The following is an 18,736-nucleotide window of genomic DNA, read 5'->3' as shown; positions in this document are numbered from 1 at the left end:
GATGATGTTTCTTCTACTTTCTCATTTGCCTCTCCCTCAACCTCCAGTGCACCATACTTGTTGTGCAAGGGCAACTGGAAGGGTGAGGGGGGCTGTGAGAGGTTTTCCTTGCCTCTCCTACCGGGCACCTGTGTCCATTCCCCTCTGCTCGTTGGGTCACCTCCCTCTCCTGAGGGGATCTGCAGAGCCTCGCACAACAAATCCAACTCTCTTTCACTTTCCCTTATAGACCTTAGTCTTTCCACCTCTTCCTTCAGTTCAGCCACCTCGTCCTTCAGTTCAGCCACTAGACTAAGCAGATCATTGATCTGCTCACACCTCACACAGGTGTTGACTCCACAGCCTTCCAGTGCAAGTGCCAGGCTCCAGCACTCACTGCAGCCCGTTGCCTGGGTGCCTGCATGTTTGTGTGGGGCCTCTGTTAGGGCACGCTCATTTTTTTTAACAGCCTTCTGCCGAGTTGTAACCATGGTTTTATCTCTTTGCTGCCCAAAGTTGCACGCACTGCTCAGCTCTCGTTACTGAGAAGGCCGGGCCTGCCTGAACTCACCTGTCACGCGCCGCACTCCTGTGAGGCTGCTGCCGCCGCTTCGCCAAGCGCCCGAGGGCCTGCTCCTGCCGCGTTTAAATCTCCGCCTGACTCCTGGCCACGCCCCCTCCGCTCCTGATTGGTTGTTGCGGGCTTCCGGGTTCCCGCTGGGGCTGGGGCTGTGAGCTGGGGGTCCCTGAGCTCGGAAACCCCTCTGTACAGCGGGATCCAACCCTCTCCCCGGGCTCACCTCGGGTCTCGTCATTGCCGCTGCTGCTGCCGCTGCTGCCGGTGCTGCCGCCGCTTCGCCGAGCTTCCTTGGGCTTCCTTGAACATGTCCACATGTCTATTCCTCAGCCGTGGGGCATCTAAGAGAGGTGAAGAGCAGGAGACACCCCACAGGGCTGAGGGGCTGCAGCCTCTGGGGATGGCCACAGGAGGCCAGGGAGTCTTTGCTGCCGGTGCTGCCGCCGCTTCGCCGAGCTTCCTTGGGCTTCCTTGAACATGTCCACATGTCTATTCCTCAGCCGTGGGGCATCTAAGAGAGGTGAAGAGCAGGAGACACCCCACAGGGCTGAGGGGCTGCAGCCTCTGGGGATGGCCACAGGAGGCCAGGGAGTCTTCTCAGGGCCTCTGCCTGTGCCAGGGAAGGACTCGTGTCTCTGAACAGCCCTGTCAGAGCCCTGGCATTACTGTTTGACACCAGGAACTGCCCCCAGGACATTTCTCTCACCTGCTTTGTCCGGGACATTGCAAATACCCCTCTGTGCTACCTCCCCCTCACCTCTCTTCATGGCCTGTCCCTTTCATTGCACAGGGTGAAAGAAGCAGGTCTGTGGAGCATCTTACCTGTGCAGTCAGAGTGGGTTCTGCAGGCATGAGGAGGATTGCCCTCTACAAGATGACATTTGTCACCTTTCACAAAGGACAGAGCATGTAGAGGGAGCAAGAATGCAGTCAGAGGCTCACACCCCTCCATGTTTCACCTCTCTGAAGGTCCTTCACAGTTTCTTTAAGCAGCAAACAGGGAAGCAAATGCTCTCACTTGTAGGTGTGCTCCCAGGAGAGAGGGGACAAGAAGACCTAAAACTTTCCATGGAAAAGGGGGGACTAGGAAAATCTGTCATCATCAATACTGTTTCCATTAATTGGAATAGGGAATGTCCCCAATCATCGGAAAAATATCTTCCTCTTCTCTCTCATGGCTTGCCCCATCCCTGTGGCTGGGAACACACTCCTCATCTTGGGGCTTATACTGGAAAACTGTGAAAGCAGCTACAGCTCCACCACCCTGTCTGTCCCCTGACTGGGGACAGCACAATCTCTGCTCACCGAAATGGTAGTGCTATTTCCTGCACCTTTTGTGTGTACGGAGTGTTTCCTCATGTTGCCACATCTTACAATGAGCAGAGGGGTTGGAGAGAGCAGGGCTCAATGCCACCCCCTGCTCTCTGCAAGACTCATGAACTGGAAAGTTTGTGTCCTGAAGATAGATGCACTTTGGCTTTGGGAGTTTCTGTTATCTACAGGAATATTTGTTCTTGTCCCAGGAAACTTTTGGGGTCCCTGTACCTGATGATTCTTTGGTGGTCTTTCCCCACTGCTGGAACCACTGAAACCACGATACTCATGGACTTTACTCTCATAACCCGCATTTTAGATCCAGTCTTCCCCCTCCTGTTCATCCTGGCATCCTTTGTGTGCGTCAGAGCTGACACCCTGCAGAAGCTCTCCCACCTACTGTGGGCAGTCTGAAGGCCTTCTCCACATGCTTCTTAGACAACAGTAGGGTCGGGAGTTGGCTGAATGATAAGTTCAAATGTTACCTGTGGTACAAAGTTCTCCTGGCAGCCACATACTGCTTTCACCCTTCAGTTTCCAGGCCTTGACCGCCATTTTGGAACACCTTTCCTTGGAGACAGAACAGACAGAGGAAGAAGAAGCAACAGGGAGGCAGAAGTAGAGATACAAATTGCACCCGTATAAATACAGTAGTTCCTCTGAGGAACGTTTATCCACTCAAAGTGTTGGTAGAAAATCTGTGAGATTAATTTGATGAAGCATCTCCCCAGAGCTCAGGGACCAGGCCAAAAGTAGTTTAATGCTTGAATTCTGAATCATGTGGTCAATTGTGTCTCAGGAATTCACCATCTAGAAGGAAGCCAGTGGCTGTGAAGGGATCTGTGAGGTCACTTTTGCCTCTGGAGGGGACAGGCCAAAAGCAGGAACGTGGCTGGGAAGGGACTGTGATGTCACTTCTTTCTGAAAAGCTGATGGGTCGGCCCTGGACTCATGACAGGGCTCTGTGCTTTTGAGCTCCTATCTGGCAGTGTCTCTGACAGGCAGCAGAAGGCACCTGGTTGGCACATAGGCAGGGAGATCCCTCTGCTGTAGGACCGAGGCTCACTCTGAGAAGGGGGCTCATATGTTGGTTGTCACGCCTTTGTACGTGGAGGAACAGCAACAGGCATACAGCTTGATCTTGTCTATCTGAGAAGCTGAAAGACCAGCAGCCCTGGGAGATCATGGTGAGGCTGCTTCTGCCTGGTCAGGTGAAAGGAGGTAGGAAACCGCAGGGGAGAGAAACACTGCCAGACAGTGCAGCTTGGAATGTGGAAAGTGGACATGAGGTGGAAGAAATGTCCCTGCAAGTGCAGTGCTGTGGTGTGAGAAGCCATCCGGAAGGAATATGAGATGAATCCATCTCTTTGTGTCTCAAGGAAGAGAGTGTGAAGGTGGACAGATGCCTGTGAATATCTGGAACTGCCAGGGTGAGAGCAAGGGAAGGAAGTGAGATGATCGTCTCCAGCCTGCAGGGAAAGAGAAGCAGCTGTTGGACAGCGTAGGACAAACTGTGGAGGAGAAGGCAAAAGGCACTGGAGGGGCTGGAAGTCACCAGGAGAACTCAAGTGTTTGTCCTGTTGGCTATGGCAATGGTGTCTGCCACTAAGGCCTACGAGGAGACATGTTGTTCCAAGGCACCTGGGGGGCAGGGGGGGATGGTGGAGCTCATTTCCTCCTTGCACACACCCAGCAAGGCTGGGAACTCTCACACCAGCGTTCTTCCCTCAGCATCCTGCTCCCCAGGAAGAGCCCTGAGCCATGTGTGAGGGACAAGGTCTGCCTTCCCAGGGCCTGGGGTCAGGGTTTGGCCTTTCTGCTTCATCAAACAAAGCCAGGGTTTCCTCAGCACCTGAGCTGCCTGCACAGCACCTTTGCCTTCCTGCAATCATGGCCTCCTGTTCTCTGCTCTAACAAGTCCCTGGGGAGGCTCTGTCAGTGTTTGCCCTCAGAGGGACTCATTCATACTACAAGGTACTGCACAACAGCAAAGAGGGAGTTTCTTATTTTTTAGCAAAAAAACCTTATAGGATTCACCATTAAATAAAACACACTCGTCAACTGTGTGCCAAGTACAAGGTGCCACCAATGAGGTTCACTTTCCACAAGGCATAACCATGAAGGAAATATTTTACAGAGATGAAAAATTATCAAATAAGCACAACTAAATTGTAAAGAAAAAAATAGGCAGAGTACTGAAAAACAGGAAAGGATTTAACTCCCAGAAGCTCAAATTAGCCACTGGATTGTTGAGAGGTGTCTGAATGATCGAAGGGGAAGGGAAATCTCGAGAGCAATCGCCAGTGCTTCTGCGCTGCTGGAAAGGTACCTTCAGCCATGGTTAGTGTAGTTGGGAGTGGTGGAAATACATGGAAGATGAGGGGGATGAAATGCACAGCCTGATCTAGAGAGCACTGGCAATGCAGGTAGAATGGAAGGTCAATAGCTCTCCTCTTGCCATCAGTGCACTTCCCAATACCTCTTCATTTTGAGCCCATGGGAAACAGACATTTTATTTGAAGTGTCCAACTGTTTCAGCTGCTGAGGTTATGTTAGACTCATAGAATTGGTTGGAAAAGACCCTTGGAATTACACTGAACAAGATGCACAATCATCCAACTGCTCATCCATACTTCCGTCCGTCCACATATTCATTCATCCATCCACCCAGTTGTCCATACTTCAAGGTCTCCATTCATTCATCCATCACGGTCTCCGTCCATTACACCAACCAAGTCGTCACCCAGCCATTTGTTATAAGGTCTAGCCATCCATCCATCCAATCATCCCAAATCACCCTGACCACGCTCCTGCCACATCCCAAAGCCACGCTCCACAGCCTGCCCACAGCCCCCTCACCTGTGACAGCGTCCGTGGAGATGGGGCCCAGACGTTTCCGACCCCACACCCCGTACAGGTTGAACTTGTAGCGCCGCGACGGGGACAGCCCAGGCACGGTCACCGTGCGCAAACCACCGTCCACGGGCAGCACCTGCGGCTGCCCTTGGGCATCCCTGTACTGCACCGTGAAGGAGTCAAAGGTGCCCTCGGGGACGCTCCACTCCAGCTGCACCGACTCGGGGGTCACCTGGGAGGCCCTCAGCTCGCCCAGGATTGGCTGCGATGGGGCTTCCTCCTCTGGCTCGGCCGCAGCTGCAACACACAGGGCACAATGCAGGCCAGCAACATCTACACGCCTCTCCATCTAGCCATCTCTTCATCCACCTTCATGCTCCTCTCTGCCTATCCTACCATTCAGCATAGCACCCATCTCTCCACGGACCCTTTTCCATTAGCCCATCATCCCATCATCCCATCATCCATCCAGCCATCCATCCACACATCGTAGAATCCTTTAGGTTGGAAAAGACCCTCGGGACCATTGAGTCCAACCATCTACCCTACTCTACAAAGTTCTCCCCTACACCATATCCCCCAACACCACATCCAAACGACTCTTAAACACATCCAAGGATGGTGACTCAACCACCTCCCTGGGCAGCCTCTTCCACTCTCTGACCACTCTTTCTGTGAAAAACTGGTTCCTAAGCTTCACTTGAAACCTACCCTGTTGCAACTTGAAGGCATTCCCTCTTGTTTATCACTAATTGCCTGGGAGAAGAGACTAGCACCAACCTCTCTACAATGTCCTTTCGAGTAGTTGTAGAAGGTGTTGACAAATGTGTTGCAACTTCTGAGTTTTTCAGGCAGCTCTGCTCTCTCTGACAGTCAGTGGTACCTCCAGAGGACCCAGTGTCTCCGAAAACAATGCCTTCACTGGCCGTTGTCTCAGAGGACCTGCTGGAGACCAGAGCCCCTTGCAAGCTGCCTGATCCCAGAGCACCTGAACTGGCACCATGTGCCCGTGTCCCTGTTGCCATAGGGATCCCATATGGCTGTGGGGGTCTCACTTGTGGCCCCTGGTACCTCAGCAGTGGCCACAGGAATATCACTTGTGGCCACCAGTACCCACAAGTGGCCTCAGTGATCCTGCTCAGGGCAACTGGGTGGCCACAGGACCCTACTGGTGGCCAGGGGACCTCGCTGGCAGCAACAGGGACATAACTTGTGGCCACAAGGAACCGCAGGTAGCCACTGGAAAGTAGCTAGTGGTCATGGGCACATCACCAGTTGCCACTGGGACCTCACTGGTGGCCACAGGGATCTCGTTGGTGGCCACAGAGCTGTTCCCAAGGGGATGTATATCAGCCTGCCTGCCACACACAACACCCCCCAGCTGTTGGGGGGCATGTCCCCTCATGCAGGACTCAGGGTGCACCCCACTTGTGCCTGCCTTCCACCACCATCGGGTGGCATCCCGCTCTCCCTCCCCCCAGGACTTGGGGGGCACCTCACTCGTGCCCGCCTGCCACCCGCACTGGCCATCGGCAAGCGCATCGTCCCCCCCCCAACCATTGCTGCCTGCTGGACTTTTGGGCCCCCTCCTTGTGCCCTCCTGCCACTCCCCCCAGCAACTGGGGGGAACATCCCTGCTGGCAGGACTCGGGGTGTGCCCAGCTCGCACCCACTTTCTCCCCCAGTGCCGACTTGTGGTTATTTTTAAATTATTTTTCCAAATTGACAAAGAAATTTAAACCTCCTTACCTATTTTACTACCCACACCCTAACACGCACCCCAATGCGCTTTTTACCAACAGATCATAGGTTTGTGTCTCTCTTTGCATAATCTGGTTGAAAAATACAGAAAAAAAAAAGAATGAAAACCTTGTGCTGGAAAGCCAGACGCTGCACTTTTCTGAGACTTTCCTTGGACCCGCGCCAAGGCCTTGCTGCTGACTCGGTAATTAGGGCTCGGAAATTTAAGGACTTCTTTTAACTGCTCGCTGCCCACCACCAAACATTAATTTTACTCATTTTGAAGAGCAAAATCCAGCAGGTTTTTAGGCGGGAGCCAATCCCACTTGGGCTGCAAGTCCATTCACTGCAAGCCTCAGTGCCCTGCCCCGGAGGGAGCCCAGGCAGTCGTGATTTACGGGATTTCACCCCAAAATATGTCTCAGGGTCAAAATACATATCTCTGGGGGGATGCCCCTTTTTCCCTTGTCCCCTCCTTTCCCTGGGACCTGCTTAAACCCAGCCTCGGTGTCCCCAAGTCCTTCTGAGGCCTCTGTTCCCTCTGAATATTCCCTTTGGTGACCACAACCCACCCCCCCACCCCCCGCTTTTGGCTGCCTCCTGTGTGCCCCCCATGTGCTCCCATGTCCCTTTGGGATACCCCTCAGGTCCCTTTGGGTATCCCCTGTCTCCTTGTTTTGGGTGCCCCCTGGTCCCCTTAGTGTTCCCCTTCATGTCCCTTTGGGTACCCCCGGTCCTCTTTGGATCCCTCCTCCACGTCCCTCTGGGAGCTCCCGGTGTCCCCTCAGCACATTTTGGAGGCCCCTGGAGCCTTTCCCTTCCCTGTTGCCTCCCAGGGACAGAAGTCATGGGGTCCCTCATCCTCATCGCCATGGGGACAGTGCCTCTGTGTCCCCCCTCTGGCCCCTGGGGTGTCATCCACCTTAAGGGCCTCCGGCCAGTACTGGCCCTGTGCCCTGGAACTGATGGGCATCCCCAGCTGCCACTGCAATGGAGGAGATGTGAGTGTCCCCAGGGGTCCCCAGCACCCCACAACCCCGCACCACCTGAACCCCCATTTTCTCCCCAGGGTGCCTCCCCCGGTGGAAGCCTACGAAGCGGCGATGGTGCTGAGTGGGGTGGGGGACGCGCTGGGGTACCGGGGAGCTCGTTGGGAATACTGCACCTCAGGATCCCAGATCCACGCCGAGCTGGCTGAGCTGGGGGGGCTGGAGACCATCTCCCTTGAGCCCCCCGAGTGGCCTGTCAGTGATGACACCGTCCTCCACCTCGCCACTGCTGAGGGCCTCGCCACAGGTTAGATGGAGAGATTGGGGGGTGGGGGAGGGAAGTGTGTTCCATCGCACCCCTCCAGACACAGGGGAGGGTCCCCAGGGGATTGTGTCCCCATGGTGGGGTCTGAGGGGGTGCTGAGGGTTCCCTTTGTACCCGCGGGCTGTATGGGGAGGTCCAAAGGGAAGTTGGGGTGTCCTCTTTATGCCTCTGAGCTGCTCAGAGTGAGGGGAAGGGGGTGTCTGAGAGGGTTTGAGGTGTTCCCATTGTACCCCAAACCCAAACAGGAGGGTCACTGGGAGGGGCCCTTGGAGGTCCCTGACCAGCCCTGGAGGGAGCGTGGGGACATCCTAATCCCCCCTCCTTTTAGAGACTCCCTATTTCCCCAAAAATAAAATGGAGGGGGTCCCCATTTCTCCCCAGGGGGTGGAGGGTGTCCTATTTTTCCCCACAGTTTGCGTTCCCATTCCTGCCATATTGGGTGTGGGGTGGGCACCATTTCCCCCTCCCAATTTTTGGGGCCCAAGAATCTGGGGGGGAAATCATCCCTTTCCCACCTAATTTGGGATGCTCAGGAGGAGGATGCCTTGTTTCTCCATCCACGTTTTGGGATGTTTGTGGATGTTTTCCCATTTCCCTTCCAGTTGGGGGTGTTGGGGGAGGGAATCACCCTTCACCTTGGGTTTTTTAGCCCATGGTGGGGGGAGCCTTTTTCCTCCACTTCTGAGGTCTGTAGGGGAACGTCCTCTTTCCCCCTCAGTTTTGGGGTGTCTGTGAGGCAGTGTTGGGGATGGTGCAATGCAGGAGGTGGGGGGAGGGGGGGAAGGAAGGGGATAACTTATTCCTCTTTGCCTTAAGTTTTTTTCAGGGGTGCATTTTAGGGGAGGGGTGGGGGCCTCTCCCTCCCCTCGAATTTGGGTGACCCAGAGGGGTCCTCACTCACCGTTCCTCCCCAGGCCTGGAGGGGGAACCCCTCCTGCAGGAGCTGGCTCGCCGCTACGTGGCCGCCATGGGTGACATGGAGGGTCGCAAGCCAGGGCCCACCAGCATCCTGGGTGAGTCGGGGGAGCGGGGCATGGCACCCCCCGAGGGGCTGGGGTGGGTCAGGTGGTGTCAGGGGGTCTCACGCCCTCAACCTCCCCTCAGGCACTTCGCAGCTGCGGCCAGGGGAGCCCGAGGGCTATCGCATCCCCTTCAACCCCAAAGGCACCGGCTGTGGGGCCGCTATGCGCAGCCTGGCCATCGGCCTCAGGTGGGGACAGGGACACGGGGAGATGGGGGCACATGGGAATGGGGACACAGCGGGGCCAGGACTTGGGAGACTGAGACATGAGGGTGTGAGAACGAGAAGGAAGGGGACACGAGGCGATGGGGGGGTAACAGTGACACAAGGCATGAGGACATGGAGCTTGGGGACACAGTGGGGGGGAACAGGGATACAGAGGGGATGGGAATATGGCAGGCATGGGGACATGAGGAGAATGGGGACATGGGGGACATGGGGGGAATGGTAACAAAAGGGGGGAAAGGAGACCTGTGTGGGAATGGGGACACAGGGGACATGGTGGGGGGGTGGGTACACATCAGGGTGGGGAATTGAAGGGTGATGGGGATATGGAGGGTGGTGGGGATATGGAGGATGGTGGGGAGATGCAGGGGATGGGGACAAGGGGATGGGGAAACGGGGGAGGATGGGGACACCGGGAGATGTTGGAGCTGGACAGGACAAGGACCAGGGACTGGGGATATGGTGGTGCTGGGGACAGGAGGTATGGGGGGTCTGTGAGATGAGGGAGTGGGGACAGGGAGTCCTGGGAGACAGAGCACATGAGGACAGTAACAGGGAGCAGGGGACATAGGGTCACCAGGCAGTTGTGAGGAGGTGGTGGGGCCAGCGGGGACAATGACAGCAGGGACAAGGGTGGTCAGATGGGGACGGCGACAGGGGAGGACAGGGACAGAGCTGGAGCCACCGTAGGTACCCACGGGCCTCGGAGCTGCCGACGCTGATCCGAGTGAGCATCGAGAGTGGGCGCATGACCCACCACCATCCCACCGGTGGGTGCCAGAGAGGGGACAGGGGAGGAGGGGACGCTGGAGCCCTGCTGAGACCCCTGTCCCTGCAGGGTACCTCGGGGCGCTGGCCGTGGCCCTCTTTGGGGCACTGGGGGCTCGGGGTGAGCCCCCGGAGCGCTGGGGGGCCGAGCTGCTGCGGGTCCTGCCCCTTGCCTGGGAGTACGTGGAAAGCACTGGGGTGGCCGTTGGGGACAACGCTGCTGCCTGGCCCTTCTTCGGGGATGCCTGGCACCGGTGAGGTTCTGGGGGGGTGTCACTGGGAGGGGCTGATGAGGATACTGGGAGGTCACTGGTGCCCACAAGGTTCTCCCCCAGTCCTGGTGGTACCCCGTACTGGTGTCACTGCTCTGCCCCAGTGCCTCAATGTCCCTGTGTCCCCTGCCCACTGTCCCTGGGGTCACCGCTGACCCTGGTGCCTAGTCTGTCTGCAGGGTCACCAGTGTCCCCTTATCACCACCAGTGCTGTCATCCTCAGCTGTGGGAATGCAGCCCAAGGCCACCCCCCAACCCTCGACCTGTGTCCCTTGTTTTCCCTGGTGTTCCCACCGCAGCCACTGCCATGATGCCACCAGGTGTCCCAATAGTCCCCAGTGTCCCCACAGGTACCTGGTGTCACAGGGTCTGCTGGAGAGCCACAGCCCTATGCCCCCCTGTGTCACTGTTTACCCCCTTGTCCCTGGTAACACCAGTGATGCCAATGTCCCTGATGAAACCAGTGTTCCCATGACTCCAGTATCACCATGTCTCCGGTGTCCCTGCTGACACCAGTATCCCCAGTGACCTCAATGTCCCCATGTCCTTGCAGGTACCTGGAATCCCGGGGGCTTCTGGAGGGTGGTGGCCCACCCAAGGTGCCACCCCTTCCATCGCCGGCTGAGCGGGACGCAGTGTACCTGGGCTGGGCACTGGACGGATGGGCAGGGCGCAGTGGTCACGACGCACCCATGGTGGCCCTGGAGGCCCTGCTGGCTGCTGGCAGCTCCTGGGAGGACCTATGTGCCAGGGGAGTGCTGCATGGTGGGGACAGCGACTCCACAGGGACCATCGCCGCAGGGTGCTGGGGGCTGCAGAGGGGGCTGAAGCCCGTTTCCCCCGGGCTGCACCGCGGCCTCGAGTACCGCGGGCGGCTGCGTGATGCTGCCCACCGCCTCCATGCACTGGCCTGGGGCACAAGCTGAGCCCCCCATGTCCCCAGTGTCACCTGCTGTCCCCCTGCCGAGAAAGGCTCTGTGGGTCCTCGGGGTGCAGCAGGGACCCTCATGGGGTGCTGGCGGGCTCAGGAGCATCCTTGAGGATCAGCAGGAGACCCCAGAACCCCCCCAAGGAGTTCCAGTCACTCACCTAGTAAAAAAGCAACCCCCCAACTCACTCTGTGTCCAGTTTTGTACCCTGGGTGGGACCCCTCACAGACAAGTCTTCTCCAGGCCAACCAGTTCTGGACCCTCCAAAAAGGTCCCAGTCATGGGCCATCTCAGGGGCCCTTCACTGGACTCTTTCCCAGTCACTCCAGCTCCCTTGTACTGGTGGCCCAGGACTGATGGCCTCCAAGGTGGCAAGCCCCAGGATCATGAGCCCCAGGGTGATGGGCACCCAATGTGATCACCCCCAGGATGATGGGCCCCAGGGCGGTGGGTCCCAGGGTCATGGGCCCCAAAGTGATGGACTCCAGGGTGACGTGCACAAAGAGTCAGTCACCCCAGTCAACCTTGGAGGTTAAACAGCCTGAGGTTGATGGGCCCAAGGTGTTGAACACACCCTAAGGGTGACAGGCCAAGAAGTGATGATCACCAAAGGTGACCCACAAAGGCTGATGGATCCAAGGGATGATGGGCCCCCAGCCCAAAGCATCATTTTTGAGGTCAAAACCTTCATTTTTAATGTTCAAACCCGCGTTCCTAAAGTGCAAATGCTGATTCTTATAACAAAAGTCTCAAGATTAGGACAAAAAGCCAAATTTTTAAACCAGCAAAGCCTAGTTTTGAGGGTTCAAATAGTCGTATTTAAAGTCCAAAGTCTCCTTTTCAGGGTCCAAAGTTCATTTTTAGGCTACAGCCAGTAATTTTTGATGATCGAAGCCACATCTTGGGTGTGCTTCTGACCACCCAAACCCCCAATTTTAAGTTGTTCTCATTTTGGGGGCCCAAGCCTGCCTGGCTTTCAGTACCCAAAGTCTTTTTTAGGACCCAAAGTTTCATTTTCATGGTACAAATCCCCATTTTTAATTTCCAAAGACTCTTTTTTAAGGGCTCAGCACATAATTTTTAAGGCTGGAAGCCGGATTTTGAAGGCCCAAAGCCTCATTTGGAGAGCCCAAAGCCCAATATCTGGTGTCCAAAACCTAATTTCCTGACACAAAAATCTCATTTTAGCTTCCAAAGTCCCATTTTCAGGGGAAAAAAAAAAAAAGCCAAATTTTAAGCATCCAGTCTGCAATTTTGAGGACAAAACCATAATTTGCAGTGTCCAAATCCTCATTTTCTTGGCCAAAATGAGACAGGGGTGTGGAGGGAGGGATGGAGGGAGGAAAAAGAAGGTACATTGACCATACCATGCATGACCATACCTTCCCTGTCCTTTCCACACCCCCATAACCATGTGATGGAGCAACCAGACCACCTCCTCCCAGGGGCAATGCCACCACTCCTGTCACTTCCCCCTAGGATACAAATTAAGGTCCAACATCCCTCCCCCACCACGTCCCCTTTATCCCCTCGTGGTTTTCCTGCCTCCTTCCTCTTGCATGAGCACTTCCTGCCTGGGGCTTGGTGGAGGGGAAGAGGCACCTAACGGTCACAGCCACTGGTGGTGACAAGGACACTGAGGATCCACCAGCAGCTCTGGAAAGGACATTTGAGTCCCCAAGGTACAGCAGGGAAGGCTGCAGTGGGAGTTCTTGGAGGAGGGAGGGCACCTGAAATATATGGGGGACATGACTAGAAGGTCTGGAGGGTGATTGGGAGGTCTAGGGGGCCAACTGGAAGATCTGGGTGGACAACTAGGATGTCTGGGGGAGGTGGAAACTGGGAGGTTTGAGGGGGGAAAATGGATGGTGTGGTGGCCCACTGGGTGATCTAGGGGGGTAACTGGGAGGTCTGGGTGGGAAAGAGCCAAGAGGGGTAAAGGAAGGAGACTTCAGAGAGTGGGGAGAAGGAAGGAGGGGTAGGGGATGGAGGAGAAAGGGAGGGGCCATGGGGAAGGGTGAGATGGGAGTCGGGTTAGAGGGCTGAAGGACAGATGAAAGGAGGGAAGAAAGGGTAGATGGACAGATGGATAGAGGGAGGAAGGGAAGTCTGGATGGAGGGAGACCTGCATTTTTTCCAGAGGCTTCTGTTCCTCCTCTCCCCACAGCCCCTCCTCACTACTGCCTTGATGTCCTCATTCCCTGCCAACACCTCATTCCCCACCAACACCACCACTGCCCCTGTCCCCGGCGCAGCAGTAGGGCTGGCCCTGCTGTCGGTGGCAGTGGTGATGGGGCTGCCAGGCAATGCCATCGTCCTCTGGAGCTGTGCCATCACCCACCGGCGCAGCGTCCCTGTCCTCCTCATCTTCCACTTGGCCTTGGCCGACATGGTCACCCTCCTCACCGGTCCCATTTACATCCGGGCCTTGAGCATTGGCCAATGGAACATGGGTTTGGCCGTCTGCCGTGGGTGCAACTACCTCTGTGCCGCTGCCATGTATGTCAGCATTTTCCTCATCGCTTTTCTGGGTCTCCATCGGTGCTTGGTAGTCTCCAGGCCAGCGACGACGGTGGTGACAGCAGGTGACCGTGCTGGAAGGTTGGCTCATGGAGCAGCAATTGTGACTTGGTTGGTAGCTTTGGTGTTGGCCACCCCATCCATTCCCTTCCACCAGGTGAAGGACAGGCACTGCAAGCGGCTGCATGGCACAAAGGCTTGGTTGGTGGTCCACAACCTTCTGGAGACCATCTTGGGTTGGGCCCTACCGTTGACCACCATAGCTGTCGGCTACGGGCTACTGATCTGTCGGTTACGCCAGACCCGCTTGGCCCGGCGTCATCACACCTTCCGGCTGGTGGCTGCTGTGGTGGTGGCCTTCGCCGTCACATGGGGACCTTACCACTTGGCCAGCTTGTTGGAGGTGGCAGCAGTCCTCCAAGGGGATGGGGGGATCTTGGAAGTGGCTGCCAAAGCCACACGGCCACCAGCCACTGCCTTGGCCTTCCTCAGCAGCGCAATGAACCCCCTCCTCTATGCCTGTGCTGGACGGGGCCTGCGCCACGGCACCATGGGGTCTCTCCTGCCGCGGCTCCTGGAGATCTCGGCCATTGCTGGCAGCTCCCGAGGGACCACAGCCAAGGGGACCACGCCGGGAGAAAGGAGCTGGAGGGAAGGGGAGGGGGGAGGGACAACAGGGGGTGAGGGGGAAACAATGATGGAAGAGGAAGGGGGGGAGGGCATGATGGGGAGGGAGGGTGTGGGGAGGGGGGCAGCTGGGCACAGTGGAGACCCCTAAAACAAACCCCTCCCACTGTTTATCTGTCCTCTTCTCTGTTTCTCCATCCCCTCCTCCATACATGTCTCCATCCCTCTGACTCTCCAGCCCCCTCCAACCCCCCCCACCTCGTCTCTCCCTCCATCCATCTCTCCATCTCTTGCACCCGCTAAACCTCCCTCCATCCATCCCTCCCTTGATCCCTCCACCTCTTCATCCATCCATCTATCCATCCATGTCTTCATGCTACCATCTCTCCTGATCCCTCCACCTCTTCATCCATCCATCTATCCATCCATGTCTTCATGCTACCATCTCTCCATCCCTGCTTCCATCCCTTCCTCCATCGATCTCTCCATTCATCCCTTCCTCCCTCCCTCGCTCCCTCCCATGTCCTCTTGGTGGCCACATCCACCCTGTCACCCACCACAGAAGGATGGAGGAGAAACACGACAATTTGGGACCCCCCAGGGGTTCTCTGGGACGGTGATGTCACCTGTGTCCCTCTCTCTGGGAGGGGACCCAGGGCGTCCAGGGTGGGAAGAGAGAGCAGGGGATTGGGTGGTCTCAGGAGGCTGGTTCTGGGGAGACTAGGGGATACTGGGAGGGTCTCAGACAAGTCTGGGGTGCCTGGAGCATCATTGGGTTGTCACCAGGGGGACCTCCCACGAGGTGGGTGGGTGTGGTCACTGCCACAGCCAGGGTGTCCCCATGGCATTTGGAGCGAGTACCCACAGGGTCCTTGGAGGTATCAGCAGAGATGGCCCAGTGGTCACCACGAGGGATCCCAAGGGGGTCACCAGTGTCTCCTCAGGGTGTCACCGTGTGGTTGCAGGGTAACATTGTGGTGGGGTGGGACCCATCCCACCTCCTTCCAACTGCAGCTCCTGTTTGAGACATGATGGGGAAGGGGGCGGGAGGGTAGGATGGATTTGCCACCTCCACATGACATCAGACATGACCTGGTGGTAGGAGAGGGAGGTTTTGCCAGGCAACCTCATAGGTGACATCATCAGTGATTACAACACCCAGCCCCCACTCGCTCAGCAGGTGTGGGGAGATGGAGAGTAGAGGCCCTCTAGGCCCTCTCTAGGGGGGAGACCCCCGTAGAGCCTGGAGGAACACATGGAGACACTGGAGGGTCATCTTCCAGCTGGTCAGTAGGACCTTGAACACCTTCCACCACAGAGTCTGGGCCCCACCCCATGTGGGTCAATACCTGCCCCATATCTTTATCCATGGTCTGGCTGGTGGGACAGCATGTGTGTGTCCCACTGCCACCAGTTTGACACCAAACTGAGAGGAGAAGTTGAGAGCCCAGAGGATTGTGTAGCTGCCCAGAGGGATCTCACCAGGTGGAGAAATGGGCCCTGAGGTACCTCAGCAGGTTCAACGCAGGGAAGTGTCCCAAGACCAAGGGTCACCTGAGGGGTCTGGTGGGACTCACACACCACATTCAGCCTCAATCCCATGGTTCAACCCTTGTCCTCCAGACCTTGTGAGGCTCCATAACTTCTCACAGACCCCATGGGGACCCAAAACTTCTCGCAAACCCCATAGCACCCCATAAGTTTTCACAGACCCCATAGGACCCCCTGTTGCCCCCCATCACTGAGTCCCCCTGCCCCATAGCCCCCACATCACACAGAGCCATTTCCCCACAATCACATGACCCCACCCGTGGGTCAGTGGCCGTGGAGCCAGCAGGGGAACCCTGGTTAATGATTGATCCCCATCTCACTCACCCTCTACCACCTGCCCTGGCTGCCCCACACCAGCGCTGCCATGGGGCCATGTTGGGCATTGGATATCCTTGTCCTCCTCCTCCTCCCGTCTCTCCTTGGGGGCAGCACCCAGGACCCTGAGTAGGGACTATGGGGCTGGGGTGGCATATGGGGCTGGAGGGACTATGGGAGGTTCTGGGGCAGCTATGGGGCTGGAAGGTGGGACATGGGCTGAGTGTGACTACGGAGCACTTATAGGGCTGAGGGACTATGGAGGGCTCTGGGGCAGCAATGGGGCTGGGAGAAGCTATGGGGCTGGCTGTGACTATGGTGCACCTATGGTGCTAGGGGGGCTGTTAAGGTCCTATGGGGTTTGTGAAGGGCTATGGGGTAGCTACAGAGCCGAGATGGGCTATGGGGGTTCTACAGGGTGGGGGGAGCTATGACACAGCTATGGGGCAGCCATGGAGCAGGGGGGAGCATCAAGGCATATGTGGGGTACCTGTGGGGCAGGGGCGGAGCGGGGGCTCTGAGACACTCCTGGGGTGGAGGGGTCTGTGGGGCAGCCTGTGTCTTCCCCAGGCTGGTGCTGGTGGCTCCTCGACTCGTGGCCCTGGGGACCCCTGTGGGGCTGCTGGTGGCGGCCGTGGGGCCAGTGACAGGGACGGTGACAGCCTGGCCCGGGGAGAGTGACCGTGGGGGGACACCCTGCGCCCTCCCGGTCCGCTTCGACCTTGGAACCCACAACGACTTCAGCCAGATCCTGAACATTGAGGTGTGGGGATCTGGGGGGCAGAGGGAAGCGAGGGGGCATCGGTACGTCCCCATGGGGCAGGGGACATTGTGGTGGGCACGTGGGGATGGGGACATTCCTGTGGGGCAGGGGGCCACGTTGGGGGCAGGGGGCGTGTGGGGATGGAGATGTCCCCATGGGGCAGGGGGACCTCATGGACCTGCATGGCCCCCCGAGTCCCAGTGATGCCCTGCCCCCAGGTGACCCCGGAGCAGGCCAGGCGCTGTGGGGCGCTGGAGGCCGCCGTGGAGCCAACACTGCTGCTGGAGGCCCAAAGCCCCCACTTACTCCCCCAGAGGGTGCGTGTGGGGCTGGGGGGACCCCGGGGGGTGCTCCTGCTCCAGACCGACAAACCCCTCTATGCTCCACGGCAGACAGGTGAGACACCCCCCCAGCACCCTAAATCCCCCCAAATAGACCCAAAATTACCCCAAATTGAACAAATCATGCCACAATTATCCCAAACATACCAAGATCACCTCAAATTACCCCCAATACCCCAAAATTACCACTAATCACACCAAATCACACCAAAATTACTCCAAATCCCACAAATCCCACCAAAATGAACCCAAAATTATCCCCAAAGCACCAAAAATCACCCCAAATTATCCCCAAGTAACCCCCACAACCACCCACAAATGCTCCCAAATTACCCCAAAATTGTCCCAAATATATCAAAATCACAACAAACAAAATCACCTCAAATCACAGCAAATTTACCCTAAATTATCCCCAAATTACCCCAAAATCCAGAAATCATTCCAAAATTATCCCAAATACACCAAAATCATACCAAAATCACCAAAAGTTACCAAGAACTACCCCAAAATAACCCCCAAATCACCCAAAAACCCCAAAACACCAAAATCATGACAAAATCACTCCAAAATTACACCCCAAAGTGCCAGAAATAGCCATAAATCACCCTCAAATCCCAAATATCCCCAAATTACACCATATACCACCAAATTTCCCCAATACACTAAAATCACAACAAAACCACAAATTACCCCCAAATTGCCACAAATCACTCCAAAATTACCCCAAATCCCCCCAAAATGCCCTAATTAGCTCCAAATCACCCAAAACTTCCCAAATCCACTCAGAAATCACCACAAATCCAACTTGAAATAATCAAAAATTCCACAAAGGTCTCTCAACCAACCTCAAATTTACCCAAAACACCCAAAATCAAACAAAACTCCCCCAATCCCTCCAAATTACCCTGAAATCACCAAAATTCACACAAAACTCCCCCAAATCCCAGAAATTCACCCTAAATGCCTCCAAGTTCCCCCCATACTCACCCAAATCACCCCAAAAGCACCAATAATCACAACAAATTGCCCCACGGATACCCCTGCCCCACGGATCCCACCCCTCCGCAGTGCGGTTCCGCGTCTTCTCCCTGGACCCCGACCTGCGCCCAAACACGGAGCCCATCCTGGTCACCATCACGGTGAGGGGCTGGGGGGCGGCCCTATGGGGTTGGGGCAGCCTATGGGATGGTTTTATGGGGCTGGGCTATGGTGTAGCCTATGGGGCTGCAGAGGTCCTATGGGGCTGGGGCTATGGGGAAATCCTATGGGGTTGGGTTGTCCTTGTGGCAGCTGTGGCCTTATAGGGTTGTCCCTATGGGGCTGGGGCTATGGGGTTCTCCCTATGGGTTTGGGGTGGTCCTATGGGAAAGCCCTATGGGGCTGGAGTGAGTACTCCGGGGCCAGGCTGTGGGTGGCCCCCTGGGTGCCGTGGGTCGGGGCCCCACATCACACCCTGCCCCCTGGGTCCCAGAACCCCCTGGGGGCACGAGTGCGGGAAGGGCAACGGGTGCCCATGGGACCGGTGCTGAGTGACCAGATCGTGCTGCCCGACATTGCTCCGTGAGTGGGGCCGCCGTGGGGCTGGAGGGCTACAGGAGTGTGGGCTATGGGGTGGTGTGAAGTG

The 18,736-nt window shown here is 56.6% G+C and overlaps 3 protein-coding genes across 3 annotated transcripts in view; all 3 read left to right on the top strand.

The window, feature by feature from the left end:
* Positions 1-7,365: 7,365 nt before the first annotated feature.
* On the top strand, positions 7,366-11,170 carry LOC106896736 (protein ADP-ribosylarginine hydrolase-like). The gene is made up of 7 exons (XM_014956934.1): positions 7,366-7,467; positions 7,536-7,762; positions 8,695-8,793; positions 8,885-8,990; positions 9,717-9,796; positions 9,865-10,048; positions 10,620-11,170. The coding sequence occupies exons 1-7, from the start codon at positions 7,457-7,459 to the stop codon at positions 10,990-10,992; spliced, it is 1,080 nt and encodes a 359-aa protein (XP_014812420.1). The 5' UTR covers positions 7,366-7,456; the 3' UTR covers positions 10,993-11,170.
* Positions 11,171-12,623: 1,453 nt separating this feature from the next.
* Positions 12,624-15,944, top strand: LTB4R (leukotriene B4 receptor). The gene is made up of 3 exons (XM_014956931.1): positions 12,624-12,677; positions 13,163-14,145; positions 15,905-15,944. Exons 2-3 carry the CDS (start codon positions 13,184-13,186, stop codon positions 15,942-15,944), a joined length of 1,002 nt encoding a protein of 333 aa, XP_014812417.1. The 5' UTR covers positions 12,624-12,677; positions 13,163-13,183.
* An 88-nt stretch (positions 15,945-16,032) lies between these two features.
* LOC106896732 (complement C4-B-like) overlaps positions 16,033-18,736 on the top strand; it is a 27,265-nt gene continuing 24,561 nt past the window's right edge. Inside the window, exons 1-5 of the mRNA XM_014956930.1 lie at positions 16,033-16,137; positions 16,579-16,771; positions 16,990-17,167; positions 18,181-18,251; positions 18,584-18,672. Coding sequence (XP_014812416.1) covers positions 16,058-16,137; positions 16,579-16,771; positions 16,990-17,167; positions 18,181-18,251; positions 18,584-18,672 — 611 coding nt within the window. The 5' untranslated portion in view covers positions 16,033-16,057. The remainder of the gene's footprint in view (positions 16,138-16,578; positions 16,772-16,989; positions 17,168-18,180; positions 18,252-18,583; positions 18,673-18,736) is intronic.

This window comes from Calidris pugnax, unplaced genomic scaffold, assembly GCF_001431845.1.
Source record: "Calidris pugnax isolate Ruff unplaced genomic scaffold, ASM143184v1 scaffold356, whole genome shotgun sequence".
NCBI classification, from domain to species: domain Eukaryota; kingdom Metazoa; phylum Chordata; class Aves; order Charadriiformes; family Scolopacidae; genus Calidris; species Calidris pugnax.
Note: the sequence above shows the minus strand (reverse complement) of the source record. Positions and strands in the feature narration are given on the sequence as shown.